This window comes from Staurois parvus, unplaced genomic scaffold, assembly GCF_062004578.1.
Source record: "Staurois parvus isolate SC_StPar_1 unplaced genomic scaffold, SC_StPar_1.0 ptg000414l, whole genome shotgun sequence".
NCBI classification, from domain to species: domain Eukaryota; kingdom Metazoa; phylum Chordata; class Amphibia; order Anura; family Ranidae; genus Staurois; species Staurois parvus.
Genome location: NW_028318210.1, coordinates 6,095,180 through 6,109,065, shown reverse-complemented (window position 1 = coordinate 6,109,065; position 13,886 = coordinate 6,095,180). Strand labels below are relative to the sequence as shown.

The 13,886-nt window shown below is 42.1% G+C and overlaps 1 protein-coding gene across 2 annotated transcripts in view; it reads left to right on the top strand.

Moving 5' to 3' along the window:
- Nucleotides 1-387: 387 nt before the first annotated feature.
- LOC149454948 (prostaglandin reductase 2-like) overlaps nucleotides 388-13,886 on the top strand; it is a 30,427-nt gene continuing 16,928 nt past the window's right edge. The window contains exons 1-3 of one of the 2 annotated variants that reach the window (XR_016314155.1): nucleotides 388-558; nucleotides 1,230-1,289; nucleotides 11,238-11,356. Coding sequence is in view for 1 of the 2 variants with exons in the window: in XM_089686890.1 (XP_089543016.1) it covers nucleotides 1,253-1,289; nucleotides 11,238-11,356 (156 nt within the window). In the remaining variant the exon portion in view is untranslated. The remainder of the gene's footprint in view (nucleotides 559-1,229; nucleotides 1,290-11,237; nucleotides 11,357-13,886) is intronic. The other variant, XM_089686890.1, reaches the window with a different exon arrangement.

Genomic DNA, 13,886 nt, shown 5'->3' with positions numbered 1-13,886 from the left:
ACAAAATGAAGGTAGACTTTACAGTCACAATACAATTTGATAGAAGAGGAAACAGAGGACCCTGCTCATTAGAGCTTACATATAACTATGAGCTCAGGATGTCAAGTTACCCTTTAACCCTTTGTGCTGATACCCTTTATAATAGTAGAATTATTGCTCAGAAAGGAGCAATGTTCAGAGTGTAATACCTGACACTATCCAATCAGCAGTGCTCTTTTGATTGCTACACGCTACCTGGCATCATTTTTCTAAGCATTGCTTTATAAGGTAATCATAGGTGCTCGGCTTACTGACCACTCCCAGGTCTTAAAAGGAAATCATACACCAAGCACTACATTATTAACCTATTTTGGCAATTCAGTTCCGAAATATAAGACCAGGACTATGATCATTCCACCATCAGTTCCTGTAGGTGACATCTGTCGCTGCCTTTTCCTCATAGATTTAGTACATTACAGCTCACAGAGGTTGCCACTTTAAGAAGAGTTGCACATGCTCAGTGGCATTCTCTGGTGTAGCTCGGAAGTGTCTGTGAAGTTACAGCGGTGGTCTTCCTAGGTGAGTTGTCACGTGACCTTTCATTGCCTGCCTTCTGTGTTGCTTTAGGCGTTTGATTTTTAGAGGGGAGAGAGCGGCAGCGTTTTCGTAAGAGCCCAGGTGCAGGTCAAGTTTAGTGAATATGGGCGGTGTGTATTATAAATTGTACTGACATGACATTCATTGTAAACTAATTGTATAAGTACATGATCAATTAACCCAAAAAACACCAAGAAAGGGAGCAAATTGTTTTCAATGTTATCATAAAAGACGTTAAAAAAAAAAGCAGCAAATATATTGCAAATGATTAACTAGCTGTCAGGAAAAATATGGACATAAAGCGAGGGAGTTCAAGAAACATAACAGATACATACATACACATGTACATACATGCACTGCACGCAGATCAAGAGATGGCATCATTACAGGTACACTATGCCAGGATGCCCAGAGCAAAGGAGACACCAATGCACTCTCTAGGGCAAGTGACAACTCAGCATTTTCAGCCTAACCCCTCTGACGTTGCTGACATATTTTTGATGCCAGGTATTGCTGGGTCTAATTCTTAGCTCACTTGGCAGAGAATCCTCCAATCTGGAGTCACTATACATTTATTCAGTGTCTGAATTTTCCTCTATAATAACTGCTTGAACATGTTTATGCTTTATTACTTTAGACTTTTGCTCTTACAGGATTCCAACATTTGTCGTGAAATATGAAGGTTAATAGAATAGTACTGGCATCGAGGCCAGGTAAGCGTTTTTATGTTTTGCTAGTTTAGAAAAGAATAAGGGTCAGCAGTTTAACATCCTAGGTAACATCAAGCCGACCTCTATGCTCCGTTTAATTGGGAACTATGTGGCAAATGAGGTTTAATGTTGATAAATGTAAGGTGATGCACTTGGGGGCTAAGAATATGCATGCATCATACAGGGAGGTACAACTGGGGGGATCAATGATGGAGAAGGATCTGAGGGTTCTGGTAGATCACATGCTTAATCATGTCATGCAATGCCAAGCTGCGATTTCTAAAGCGAACAAAATCCTCTCTTGTATTAAGCGGTATAGACTCCAGAGAGCGATATATCTTATTACCCCGGAGCAAATCATTAGTAACACCTCATCTAGAATATGCAGTTCAGTTTTGGTCCCCAATTCACAAAAAGAACATTGGGGAACTGGAGAAAGTACAGAGAAGGGCAACCAAACTGATAAGAGGCATGGAGGAGCTCAGCTATGAGGAAAGATTAGAGGAACTGAATTTATTCTCTCTTGAGAAGAGGAGATTAAGGGGGCATATGATCAACATGTATAAATACATCAGTGGTTCATATAGTGAACTCGATGTAGAGCTATTCACCCTGAGGTCATCACAGAGGACAAGGGGGCGCTGTTTACGTCTGGAGGAAAAGACATTTATTCTCCAAACACGGAAAGGTTTCTTCACAGTGAGAGCTGTGAAAATGTGGAATAGACACCCTCAAGAGTTGGTTCTGGCCAGCTCAGTGGATTGCTTTAAAAAAGGCCTGGACTCTTTCTTAGATACACAGAATATAACTAGATACTAACATTTATAGGTAATGTTGATCCCCGGAATATCCGATTGCCTCTCGGGGGATCAGGAAGGAATTTCTTTTCCCTGAAGGAGCAAATTGGGTCACACTTTGCTGGTTCTTTTACCTTCCTCTGGATCAACTGTGGGTGTAGGATTATAACTTTTTTTTTTTTATGGTTGAACGGGATGGACTTTTGTTTTTTTTCAGTCAGGCTAACTGTAACTATGTATACTGTATATATACACTCACTCTCACCTCTCACTCACCCTACCTATCCTGCATAGCCTATGTAAAAAGAGCAGCCTAAATACCTTTTTTTAATTTTTTTTAAGTGCACTATGGAGTTCTTTCAAAAATAAAAAAACAAAAACAAAAAACAAACAAACCTAGGTGGATGCAGTATCGGATGAGATCCTTCATCTGTCGCCCGCTACTTCCAAGACTGAGAACTGAGCAATCAGCAGAACTGCCGGTGATTGTCAGTTGCCAGCTTTCTGCTCTGCCTCTACACTGCTCACTGGCTCAGGCTCTCAGCGGCTCCCTGAGAGGCTGAGCCAGCTGCTGCTCTAGGCATCTGGGTGGATCTAGAGCCTGGACCGGCTGAGGGACATCAGTGGACAGCAGGCTTTTGCGCACTGTCGACTGAAAACAGGTCACAGGGGTGCAGAATTAACTGCACTCCTGTGATCCGTAGGAAAAGTAGGGCCAAAAAAACTTTGGAAATAATTTAAATCTGTTCTAGTTACATGATTCAGCAGCTCCAGCTCTCCTGTGTAAGAGAGTGCTCTACAACAGGTGTGAATTCCTGCAGCCATAGGCTCCCATTTCCCATTCAGTCCTACCTGAAGTAGCTGATCTCTAACACAGGGGAGCTGGAGCTGCTGGATCATGCAATCAGTCCAGACTAGTTTAAAAAACGGTATTTACACCACTGCTTTTTTTTATACAGGCTATGCAAGATAGGAAGGAGAAGGGGGGAGGCAGCATTTTTAAAAATAATTTTTATTAGTCTTATCTTCTACTGTATAGAAGTCTCACTTCAGTTTCCCTCCATGGCCATCCGAAAACGCAGGTAGCAAGGAGACGGCAGCATTGACAAATAGCACTAGTTTCCTTTTTGAAGCACTTGCCCGAGACAAGCAGTGCAGGGGGAAGAGTCTTGTCAGCTAAAATGTTCCATTCAAGCAGGCAAGTGCTCAGAGATGGAGAAAAGTGCTTGTATGTCAAATCCGATGTCTCCTTGCTAGCTATGTTTTCAGATTGCTATGGAGGGAGAAGGAAATTCCTGTCCTACCTCACAGCTAGCCTTAGACAGCATAGGAAAGGTAGGAAAAACTACTGCAAGTACTGTGTTCACCTGGAAAACAGAATTGGAAATAAGAGTTCTTGAACCCTTTTGGCTAAGTACAGTTTCACAGCACAGTGGCTAAATGGTTAGCACTTGCGTCTGGTAGTACTAGGGTCATTGGTTCAAATCCCAACCACGGCACCACCTGCCTGGAGTTTGCATGTTCTTCCTGTGCCTGTGTGGGTTTCCTCCGGGTACTCCGGTTTCCTCCCACACTCAAAAACATGCTGTTAGGTTAATTGGATCCTGTCTACATTGGCCCTAGTATGCGTATGCATGAATGTAAGTTAGGGACCTTAGATTGTACACCCCTTGAGGGTTAGGGACTGAAGTGAATGTACAATATATATGAAAGCGCTGCGTAAATTGACTGTGCTATATAGTACCTGAAATAAATAAAACTGCATGGGAAAATACAACTTTCTTTTTACAGTATCATAGCATCAGATTACAGTTTATAGTCAGAACTTTTTACAGAAGTACTTTCCCCCTCTTCCTGTGTAGATTCTCATGAACTGTACAGCGTGTGTACTATGAAAAATGACATTCCTAGTGTCCTATTACATTTTAATTGTGTTAGAGGTTCCAGTTAAAAGTCATCCTGAAGCAATTCTCACAGTTTGAAATGTTTGTATATCCAAAACTTTTCTCTGAAGAATAAAGTTTACTGAGAGTTTAACTGTGAATACATAAACAAGAAAGGAGAAAATAAAGAGGGTACATAGAGGCAAAGGCAGATCCAGTCCTTAATAGGTTGCAACAGAGATCCCTTACTGGCTAATACAGTGTAAGGTATTAGTTACTAATGATTATTAAGTGCCACAAGGTCAGTTTTGCATAGACTGTTGGGTCTGGTGATCCCATTTCTTGGTAGGGATGAAGAACTGACTGTGTCTGTCACCATAAGTGAGTAGGGAATTAAAGAGTTCACAGAAAAGAGTAGAAGGGAAAGAGGGAGAGCTAAAGGGAGGTTGTCCGGTCAGGGGCTGGCTCATTAACACCAGTGTAATCAAAATAGGTATGGTATGCAAGTGATGAGGACATAGGGAAGTAAAAAAGCCAATTCAAGTGCACCATGTTTCCAAGACGTTTAAGCGCAGGTCCGGTAAGTTAACTGCTACTCAGTAGGATGTGTTTCTTGTGCTGCTGTCTCCACTTTTGGCTGAAATCCTCTTCATCCCCCCCAACTTCCTCCATGGCCCAATATATCATATTTGTTCTGGCTTGTGGGCACGTTTCCCCTTGTTCCCCAGTCCTCTCCTGGTAGCTGGCCATATTTTTAAGCAGTTGTGGACACATCACACTGGAAATGACCAATGAGAATTGACAGGCATGTTTTATTTTTATTTATGTAGCACCCTCCAAGGTTTGGGTCAGGCTGCTAGGTAAACTTAGTTTGGCTTTGATTAATTGGGGCTGCTGAGGGTTTCACAGGCTGCTGCTCTGCTACTTCCACCTGTCTTCTAGAGATTTCTAGAACATAGTGGGAAGGAGGGCAGAGGCTGCAGCTTGCATATTTATGGAACCTTAGTCAATCCTCTGGGAGGTGGGCCCAAGAAAGTGGAGAACAGCCTTTAAACATTTGGAAGCCTGTAGGGTCAGCTGGCATTATGTGGTTGTAAGGCAGTGTTCCAGGGTCCAGCCTGCTGGAAGAGACCCTTGTGCAGGGGCCTTGCCCTCACAGGCAGAATGCAGGGAAAGACACCAGTTTGAAGACACTGAGATCTGAGCTAAGCTTAGCTGGGTGGCCTGTTTACAAACTGTCCCAGGAATCCAAGGTGTCAGGATAAAGCTCACAGGTGGAGAGCTGGAAAGGAAGCTGTGGGAGAGAGCTAACAGGGGGAGAATCGGGAAGAAAGCTGTGGGTGAGAGCTCACAGGAGGAGAACTGGGAAGAAAGCTGTGGGAGAGAGCTCAAGTTCTACAGTTCCGAGGTATCTCATGCTCTCTCCCCATCCAAGACCATTGTTCCCCAGTAAAGACAAAAAACCCCTATATTGATTTTTGAGCCAGAGGAAGAATTTTGAAAATGCTGTTTGCCTGGCTGTGTGTGCTTTAATGGAAGGAAATAGGCTGAAATCACCAGTGGCTTTTACAGGGGTGCACTACATTTATTTATTTTGAAAGAAAGTGTAATCCTGGCTGTCATTTACAACAAGAATATTCCACTTCTTAACAGCTGAAGCTATACTTCGACCTCATACACACTGGATGTTTTGCTAATCTCTTTGCCTTTCCATCTGGCAGCAGCGTTTTAGAAGAAAAAACGTATGACGCATGTAAACACATGTAAAGCTTTAACATGCGTAAAAAACACACCTAACAGCCACGTTAAAAACCTCCAGTGTGCATGAGGCCTTAAAGAACATGCAAACCCTAACAAGGTATTTCTCATATTTGCTTCCATTTGGTCTACTAAACACACCTTTTTAAAATGGTTTATTGTATCTATTCAGTAAGTGGAAAAGTATCTTTTTATTCTGCTTGAAATCTTGTGAACTGATACTTTTCTGTGCTCTGTGCACAAGAAAAGGTTATGAAGATGAGGAGTCTGTGTTCTTTTTAATTTGAGATGAGTTCGGGCATCCTCCGAGCTCATCTCCAGCCGAACCCCAGACTCGCTCTCCTCTTTACTCCATTGAGCTGTGGCCTGAGTCATTCCCATCCCGCAGCTCGTCTTTGTTTACCTAAGCTGTGGGTTGAGAATGACCCAACCTGCAGCTCATTAAAGTAAAGAAAGTGCCGAAGTTTGGAATTTGGCAAGAGATAAATTCAGAGGATGCCCAAGCTCATCTCTATTTGTAATCCATCAGAAATGAGGAAGGTAGGGCTGACACCACATGCTTGGGAATTTGGAGGTGTGTTGTCAGGTCAATAAGGAAGGGAGGAGTACAAAATGCCTATTTTTCTTTTTTAGGTTTTGCCTTTACAGTTACAGTGTGGCTTTCCAGTTCTGGGAGGACACCTATGGATATCCTCCCATGTGCACGCCTCCCTCCCTGGGGCGCACACCTGTGTCAGAGATTAGGGTGAAGGGCCAATCACAGCAGCCCTTTATCATGTGATCAGCTGTGCCCAATCACAGCTTGTCACATATAAGCAGACTTGCCAGTTCTCGGCATTTCCTTTCCTCACACACCATCAGTGCCCATCAATACAGATTGTCAGTGCCCATTAGTGCAGGTCATCAGTGCCCATCAGTGCAGCCTTATCAATGCAGCCTCATCAGTGCCCAACATTGCAGCGTATCAGTGCAGCCTATCAGTGCCCTTTAGCGAAGAAGAAAAATTACAACAATTTACAACATTTTAAAACAGAAACAAAGAAAAACTTTTTTTTTTCCTCAAATTTTTGGTCTTCTTTCTTTTGTTTGGCAAAAAATAAAAAAAGTGGTGAATCACCATCAGTGCCTCCTCATCAATTCCTACCAGTGCCGCCTCATCAGTGCAGCCTATCAGTGCCGCCTCATCAACACACATCAGTGAAGGAAACAAATTACCTGTTTGCAAAATTTTATAATAGAAACAAAGAAAAACTTGTTCAAATTTTTTGCTCTATTATTGTTTATAGTGCAAAAAATAAAACACCCAGTGAGGATTAAATACCAAAAAAATAAATCTCTATTTGTGTGAAAAAAATTATATAAATTGCATATGTGTACAGTGTTGCATGACCTCGCAATTGTCATTCAAAGTGCGACAGTGCTGAAAACTGAAAAGTGGCCCGGACAGGAAGAGGGTGAGAGTGCCTAGTATTTAAGTGGTTTAATTTACACCCTGATCCTTTACTAAACCACATCCCACAAGTCCTACATCGCTGAACTGTTTCTTCTGGTAGCTAAACCTGAGACTGCGAGAGTGTTTTATGCCTCTCCTAGGAATTGAAGTGACCATCAGTGACAAGATGACTAATCTAACTTTTGCAGAACTAATTTTTTTTCCTCTTTGCTATAAATTTCTGTAAGATTAATTTTCTAATCTGGCAACCATCTAACATCTGATATGGAGGTGCAATAAACAGTTATATATAAAATTTGAACAGGATTAAAAGCACCTTATACTAGCTCCAGTATAGTCCCCTCCTCATTGTTGGGCTCACATGGATGTCTCAGCAGACAGGATAACTGAAGTTACATGGTATTTCAGTTTGTAGTTCATAGTAACAGCTCTCAGTGTTTGGAAATCCACAGAAAATATGATTGGAAACCTATACTGAAGGAAATAAAAGAGCTGCCACTGATGACCTCTCTATGAAAACACTAACTTCCTAGCTGATTCTGGCAATTGGTGTTTTTTTCTGGAAAACTGACCTACAGCAAGCATTGAGATCAGAAAGGGCAGAGTGATAAAGCACGGATTTAAATCCCTGCATACCCCCTAGGCCCCATTGCTACGCAACCCAGTTTTTACCTCAGGTCTCAACCCTCAACATTTCGCTTGGTGGGCCAAGAAAGGCCTGCTACACACTGCAGATCTTTGTGACCAAAGAGGTGTCCTGTCGAAACAATTCCTGAAGGAAAAACATCATGGTCATACGTCTAACATCTAACATCTATAATATATTGACCTCTGGCTTTGCCAAGCTGTTCTATATCAATAAATTGGAACATGTTATAGGTGAGATGTTAGACGTGGAAGATTGGTGTAAGATGGTACAGTATGCATCTAAAACATTTGTAGCGCTCACCCCCGCAGGTCCCCTTTACCCTGCACAGCCAGGCAACATGCATTTTCCAACTTCCATTTAGAGTCCATGTGTTTTTTTTGTTGTTTTATTTGTTTTTTGGATAGGGTCTAGGGGTATATGGGATGACCAACTTGACTTGCAGTAATACCTCTCAGGACAAACTTCCTAATTCTGTACAAAAAGGTAAGACCCTGCGCATTCTACTCCAGCCTGGGTCGCACAGTCTCTTGATAAATCAATAGCACAGTCTTTGTGAGCAGTACCTGATCCCCTCTAAATGTAACATCTTTATACCCCAGCTGGGAAATACCTATCCACTTGGCTGTCCTTGAAGAATACCCCGGAGCAAGAGATTCCAAGACAGGCATGCAGCACTATCCCAGGGAGAACTGGTTAGGTATTGCACCCAGCAGCCCTCTCTCCTGTAGGCCCCAGGGGTGTAGAGGTACTCACACTGTCCTTGTATCATGTAGCTCTGTGCCAGTTTCTTTCCCCACTTGCAGGCTGTCCTCCCCTGATGGGCTGTAAGGCAGTAGAGCTCCCACAGTCAGTTTCCTCTTCTTCCTTCCTCCAACCTCCACCCTGGAGTCAGAACCCCCCTTCTCCTGGGTCCCCTCCCAGGCTACACAGCAGCATCTTCAGTAATCCATCTCTCACCCGACCGCCCTAGCTGGCTGGCTCATCCATATTTATGGGCCTTCCCACACTGCCAGGACCTCCAGCCTGAGATTGGTCAGACTCCCATTACTATGCAGATCCAGGTCTCCACCCCTCTGCCCACTAGCTTCTGGAAGCTTTCTTTAGACCTCCAGATCCAGGCGGAGGTGATAGAGGCCCAACCTGCTGAGTCATCCAGTCTAACCTGGGCTTGACCCCTACTCAGACATGCTCACTTCAACTACTGAGTGAGCCATTACATTTTCCTAACTCTCTCTAGCACCACTAGAGGGTGCTACACATACATTAATACTTCGACCTACTAAAGACCAAGTTATCATTGATCATTGTCTTAAATGTCAAGCTTGACGTCTTTGACAAAATCTGGGATCTCTGGATGAAACACCTTGCGGATGCCTTATGAGACATGTATGACACCAAATCTATTGTCTGGACATGGTGCACATCCTTTTTTGTCTATCCCCTCTTTACGGTCTTTTTCCCCTATTTTTCTTCATATTGTTTCTCTTATACGACCCGTGGGCCAATTGTTATGATGTAACATGGAATACATGACAAATATAGGTTTGCACTCTTGGGGTGTGAAGGCGGTCTACTGCAGTCCCATGAGCCGTCTGCCTTATTCTGCCCTTCACCCACTAATTATATAGCGAGTGGCAAGGATTACTCTTGCAACATTGCAGTATCACCCCAATGCCCTCCCTATACTAATGACATTAATAGAAGGGTGGAGTAAATTTGGGTCTGTGTTCCCACAACCTCATTGTTTAACATTCTCCGCACTGTTATCTGGGAAAATTGTGTTTACTGGAAAATATGTTATTTCTTTTTTTGTAAAGTTTTGTACTCTGTTGCCAAAATATACTATTTCTCATATGTGCAAATGTGGTTTTTTTATACTTCGTTTGAAATACTAAATAGAAATCTTTGGAAAGGAAAGGACACAGTGCAGTCAGAGTCCTAATCTGCATACATGTTCAAGGTCAGTGCCTCAGAAAGCACCAGTGGGTGAGCATGACAGCTAGTGTACAATGATGGCCTACATACTTTGTCCATACTGGACTAATTTCCTTTGAAGTACATGTAAAGCCACTACATTTTTGTTTCATTTCAGATAGAGCCGTGAATGGTTAAAACTCTGCCAGGTTTTTTCTTTCTGCGTCACAACAGGAAGTGAGGAGAAATCACACCAAAGTAATAGGAATCGCCTCCTCCAATGTGGTCACCAGGGCATGTGTCTGCATTGAGCGATTTCCTCTCCATTCTCATTCTTGTTTTGGTGACAGCTCAAAATTTTAGATTTCCCATCACATTTTTCTCAGTGACAGTGGTCAACAGGACCCATATTAGCTCCCCAGTGGGAACACAGACAACAATAAAAAGCTAACTGGAGTTCTAACCACCACCACCACCACTTTATCCAAACAAAAAGCTTTTTTTGTATCCTCTTATGCAGCTTTCTATATAGTAGCCAAATATAGACTTTTTAGGTAAACCTGTCATGGCAGAAATATAGAGACTGGCTGACCTTCTTCTGAAAATGCTAGTTGCCTGGCTGTCAGGCTGACCATCTGATTTCACTGCTCTCTGGAACACTGACCTGAAAAAAGTTTGCAGTTGAGCAAGATTTAAAAAATTCCAACGTTACTATCTGTAAACTTGATCCAGTTCAGTGACTCAAAGCTGTGAATCCGGTGGGTGAGCATGACAACCAAGCAGCAAGCATATGCTTGCTTGTATGAGAGAATGCCTTAAGAGACAACGTGTACAAAAGGTACAACTGTTTTTTCATTTCATTTGGTTTACCAATGAAAAGCAAGTGACCCATACCAGTATGGGGATATCGATTACAAACCAACTTACTTTAAAAGTTGGAAAACTTTGTAGGGAATGGAAATGAAAGAAAAATCCTGGGATCCAACGCCAACAGGTTCGGAGCCACCGGTAGACGTCTGGTACCCGTAGATAAGAGAGCCAGGGGTTCCACACTTTTTCAAAGATGGTTTGCTTATCCTGTAGGACACTCACAATCTTTTCATTGAACATGATCCACGTCACTTTACGCTTCATCAAGGGCAGATCAATCACTGGACTTTTCCAGGCTGTCGCTATGGTGATCTTAGCCGCCAAGAACATAAAATGGATCAAAGTCTGTGAGTGTCTCCGGATATCAGCCACTGGGGCAATCAGTAGTGTTGTCCCAGCATCCTCGGAGATGTTGACCATAGTAACTGAATGTATAAGAGATTGGACTCTTATCCAAAAGTGACATGACAAGTCCACCACATAAAGGTACAGCTGTTTTTTAAAGTTATCCTATCATAAGAGAAACCTGGAGGTTTCCATTACAAAGACGTTAGTAATGGAAACCTCCAGGTTTCTCTTATAGCTCTTGCATATGAAAAGTTCTAGTGACTTTATTCTCCTATCCAGGGATTGATAAGGAGCCGATGCCTGAAAACTTTCGCCTAGAGGAGGCTGATCTCAAAGAAGAGCTCTCAGATGGACAAGTCTTGGCTAAAACCTTGTACCTTTCTATGGATCCTTACTTGGTAAGCAGGTTACACTTTTTTTCTCTGTAGGGCATGAGATATCACAGAGTGGTATGTTTATTTTATAGTATGACTAAACCCAGAACAAAAATGTTATATATTTCAGCTTACTAGTCCTTAGATGTGGTGTCTGCGTTAGTGTTTTTTTCAGGCTACGAAAATTTTTAGTAAGTGCAGAAAATACCTGCTAATCTTACCAGTAAATGCAGTGCTCCCTGTGAGATGAACAGGAGCCAAAAGCAATGTTATCCTATTTCTGTAGACAACAAATTCAATCACCCCCCATATAATAATAATGGAGATGAACAAAGGCAGACATGTTTAAAATCTAACATGGGTGACAACCAGGGCTCCTTCCACAGATAAAGATATATGATTACTAGGTAAAAAGGAAACAAGCCTGAAAATATTAACATGGGCACATTATCTAAAGACTGGCAAGCTGCAATATATTATAATTTCTGGTGGGTTAGATATGCTGTGAGTTACTTTTATTATTTTCTGTATACACACTGAGATCCTAGGCAAACTAGTGTATAATTCTATCAGATCTGAAAAGCAAATTTCATCCACTGACTTCCTGTAGAGTTCATGAGCCAATCTAAAAAAATGAATGTTCTATTATTGACTTTATGTAGACACCGCAAGCCCATCTATCAAATCAAAGAGCCAACATTCTGCTATTGACTTTATGTACACTTCATGAGCCAAGCTGCCACATTTAAGAGTTAGTGTTTATCCATTGACTTTCTATAGACCTTAGGAGCAAGTCTGTCACATCTAATGCCTCGTGCACACAATGAGAATAACGGATGGTAAAAATTGCTCGATGGGATTGTAGTATAATCTGACCGTTAGTACACAATTTTCAACAGCTGATCATGACAGTTCATGCAACAATATCTGAAGGGACAAGTTCGAAAATGTTTCTCGTACAATAACAGAGCGAACAATTTTCGTTTAATCAGTACCGTATTTGTCCGAAAAAAATTGAGAGACCAAGACCACACATGCTCGTAAAAGAATGAATACATTATAGTACAATACACTATACATTACATCACTTCCAAAGCTGTTTTCTGTTGTACGAGAATTTTTGTAACTTAAGTAACCTCTTCATTTTCTTCATTCTCATGTGAGAAGAGCATGCATAAAAAACGCTGACGATTCGTCCGATATTCGCATCATGTGTACCAGGCAAAAGGGCCATTTTTCTTTTGACAACCATAAAAAAAGATTTAGGCACATACACAAACAAGTTTTAACACCTCTCTTCCCACCACTCCATCCCCCACAGCTTTTCCTCCCATACCACTATCCCCTCCCTCCTAGATTGTAAGCTCCAAGGAGCAGGGCCCTCGAACCCCTCGTGTATCGCACTGTATTGTCATTGTACTGTCTCATGTATTGTCTCCCATTGTAATGTACAGCGCTGAGCGAACCATTGGAGCTATATAAATACTGTATAATAATAATAATAATAATAATAACACAGCTTCAAACATCAACCTATGTCACTGCTATACCCGAGGTAAGCTGGGTACACACTATCAGGTTTTTTTTGTTCAGTTTTTTTTCATACAGCCTGCTGGGTTGAAGAGCTTGGGAGGAGCTTGCTGTACTAATGATAAAATGTTAGTACAGCGATCTCCCCACTGAGCTATTGTGTTTTGACAGGTGGACTGCCAGAACACACCGGTCATTGCTGGCAGCCATTGGCTGCCAACACTGATCGGATGACGATTGGATGCTGGTTTTCCATTACACTGGGCAAATGGCTGGCTTCTGATGGACAGGCGGGTGTATACATGGGCCAAATGTTGGCTGGTTTATATTGAACCGGCCGATACTGGACAATATTCGGCCCATGTGCACAAGGCTTAAGATAACAAGAAGAAGCTGTCCTGGGCAGGGGAGACCACTCATATTTTTAACAAAAAATTACATAAAACTAATCAGTATCACAATCTGTATTAAATATAGTCCAAAGCAAAGTGAAGACTACCAGCATTGAGCTTCCGGCACTTAAAGCCAAAATATCACAGTCAAAAAATGGAATTTAGTAAATGGCCCTTGTTATTTTGCAGGAATCTATACAAATGTCCTACGTTTATTCTCATTTTTATTCACATTTATAAAAATGTTTCATGTAGATAATCAATCAGATATTAAATCAGAAGGATTATGAGACATAATGGGACAGAAACTGGACAACATCAATAGAAGATATTTAATGAAACTAGAGCAAGCAGAATCTGAAGTGACTGTTCATAGTAACCAGGGGCAGACTGACAACTCATGGGGCCCCCCGGGCAATAGGGGATCATAGGGCCCCTGTGTCCTTGCCCAAACGCAAAAAAGCCTATGAAAAAGGTACCAGGGGCATCTCATGGGGCCCCCTACTGACCCTGGGCACTTGGGCAATGCCCGAGTTTCCAAATGGTCAGTCCGCACCCTGATAGTAACAGATAAGTTTTTGCCTTCAGCTTGTTCAGTAAAGCTTTGAAAATGAAAGAAAGAATTAGATTGG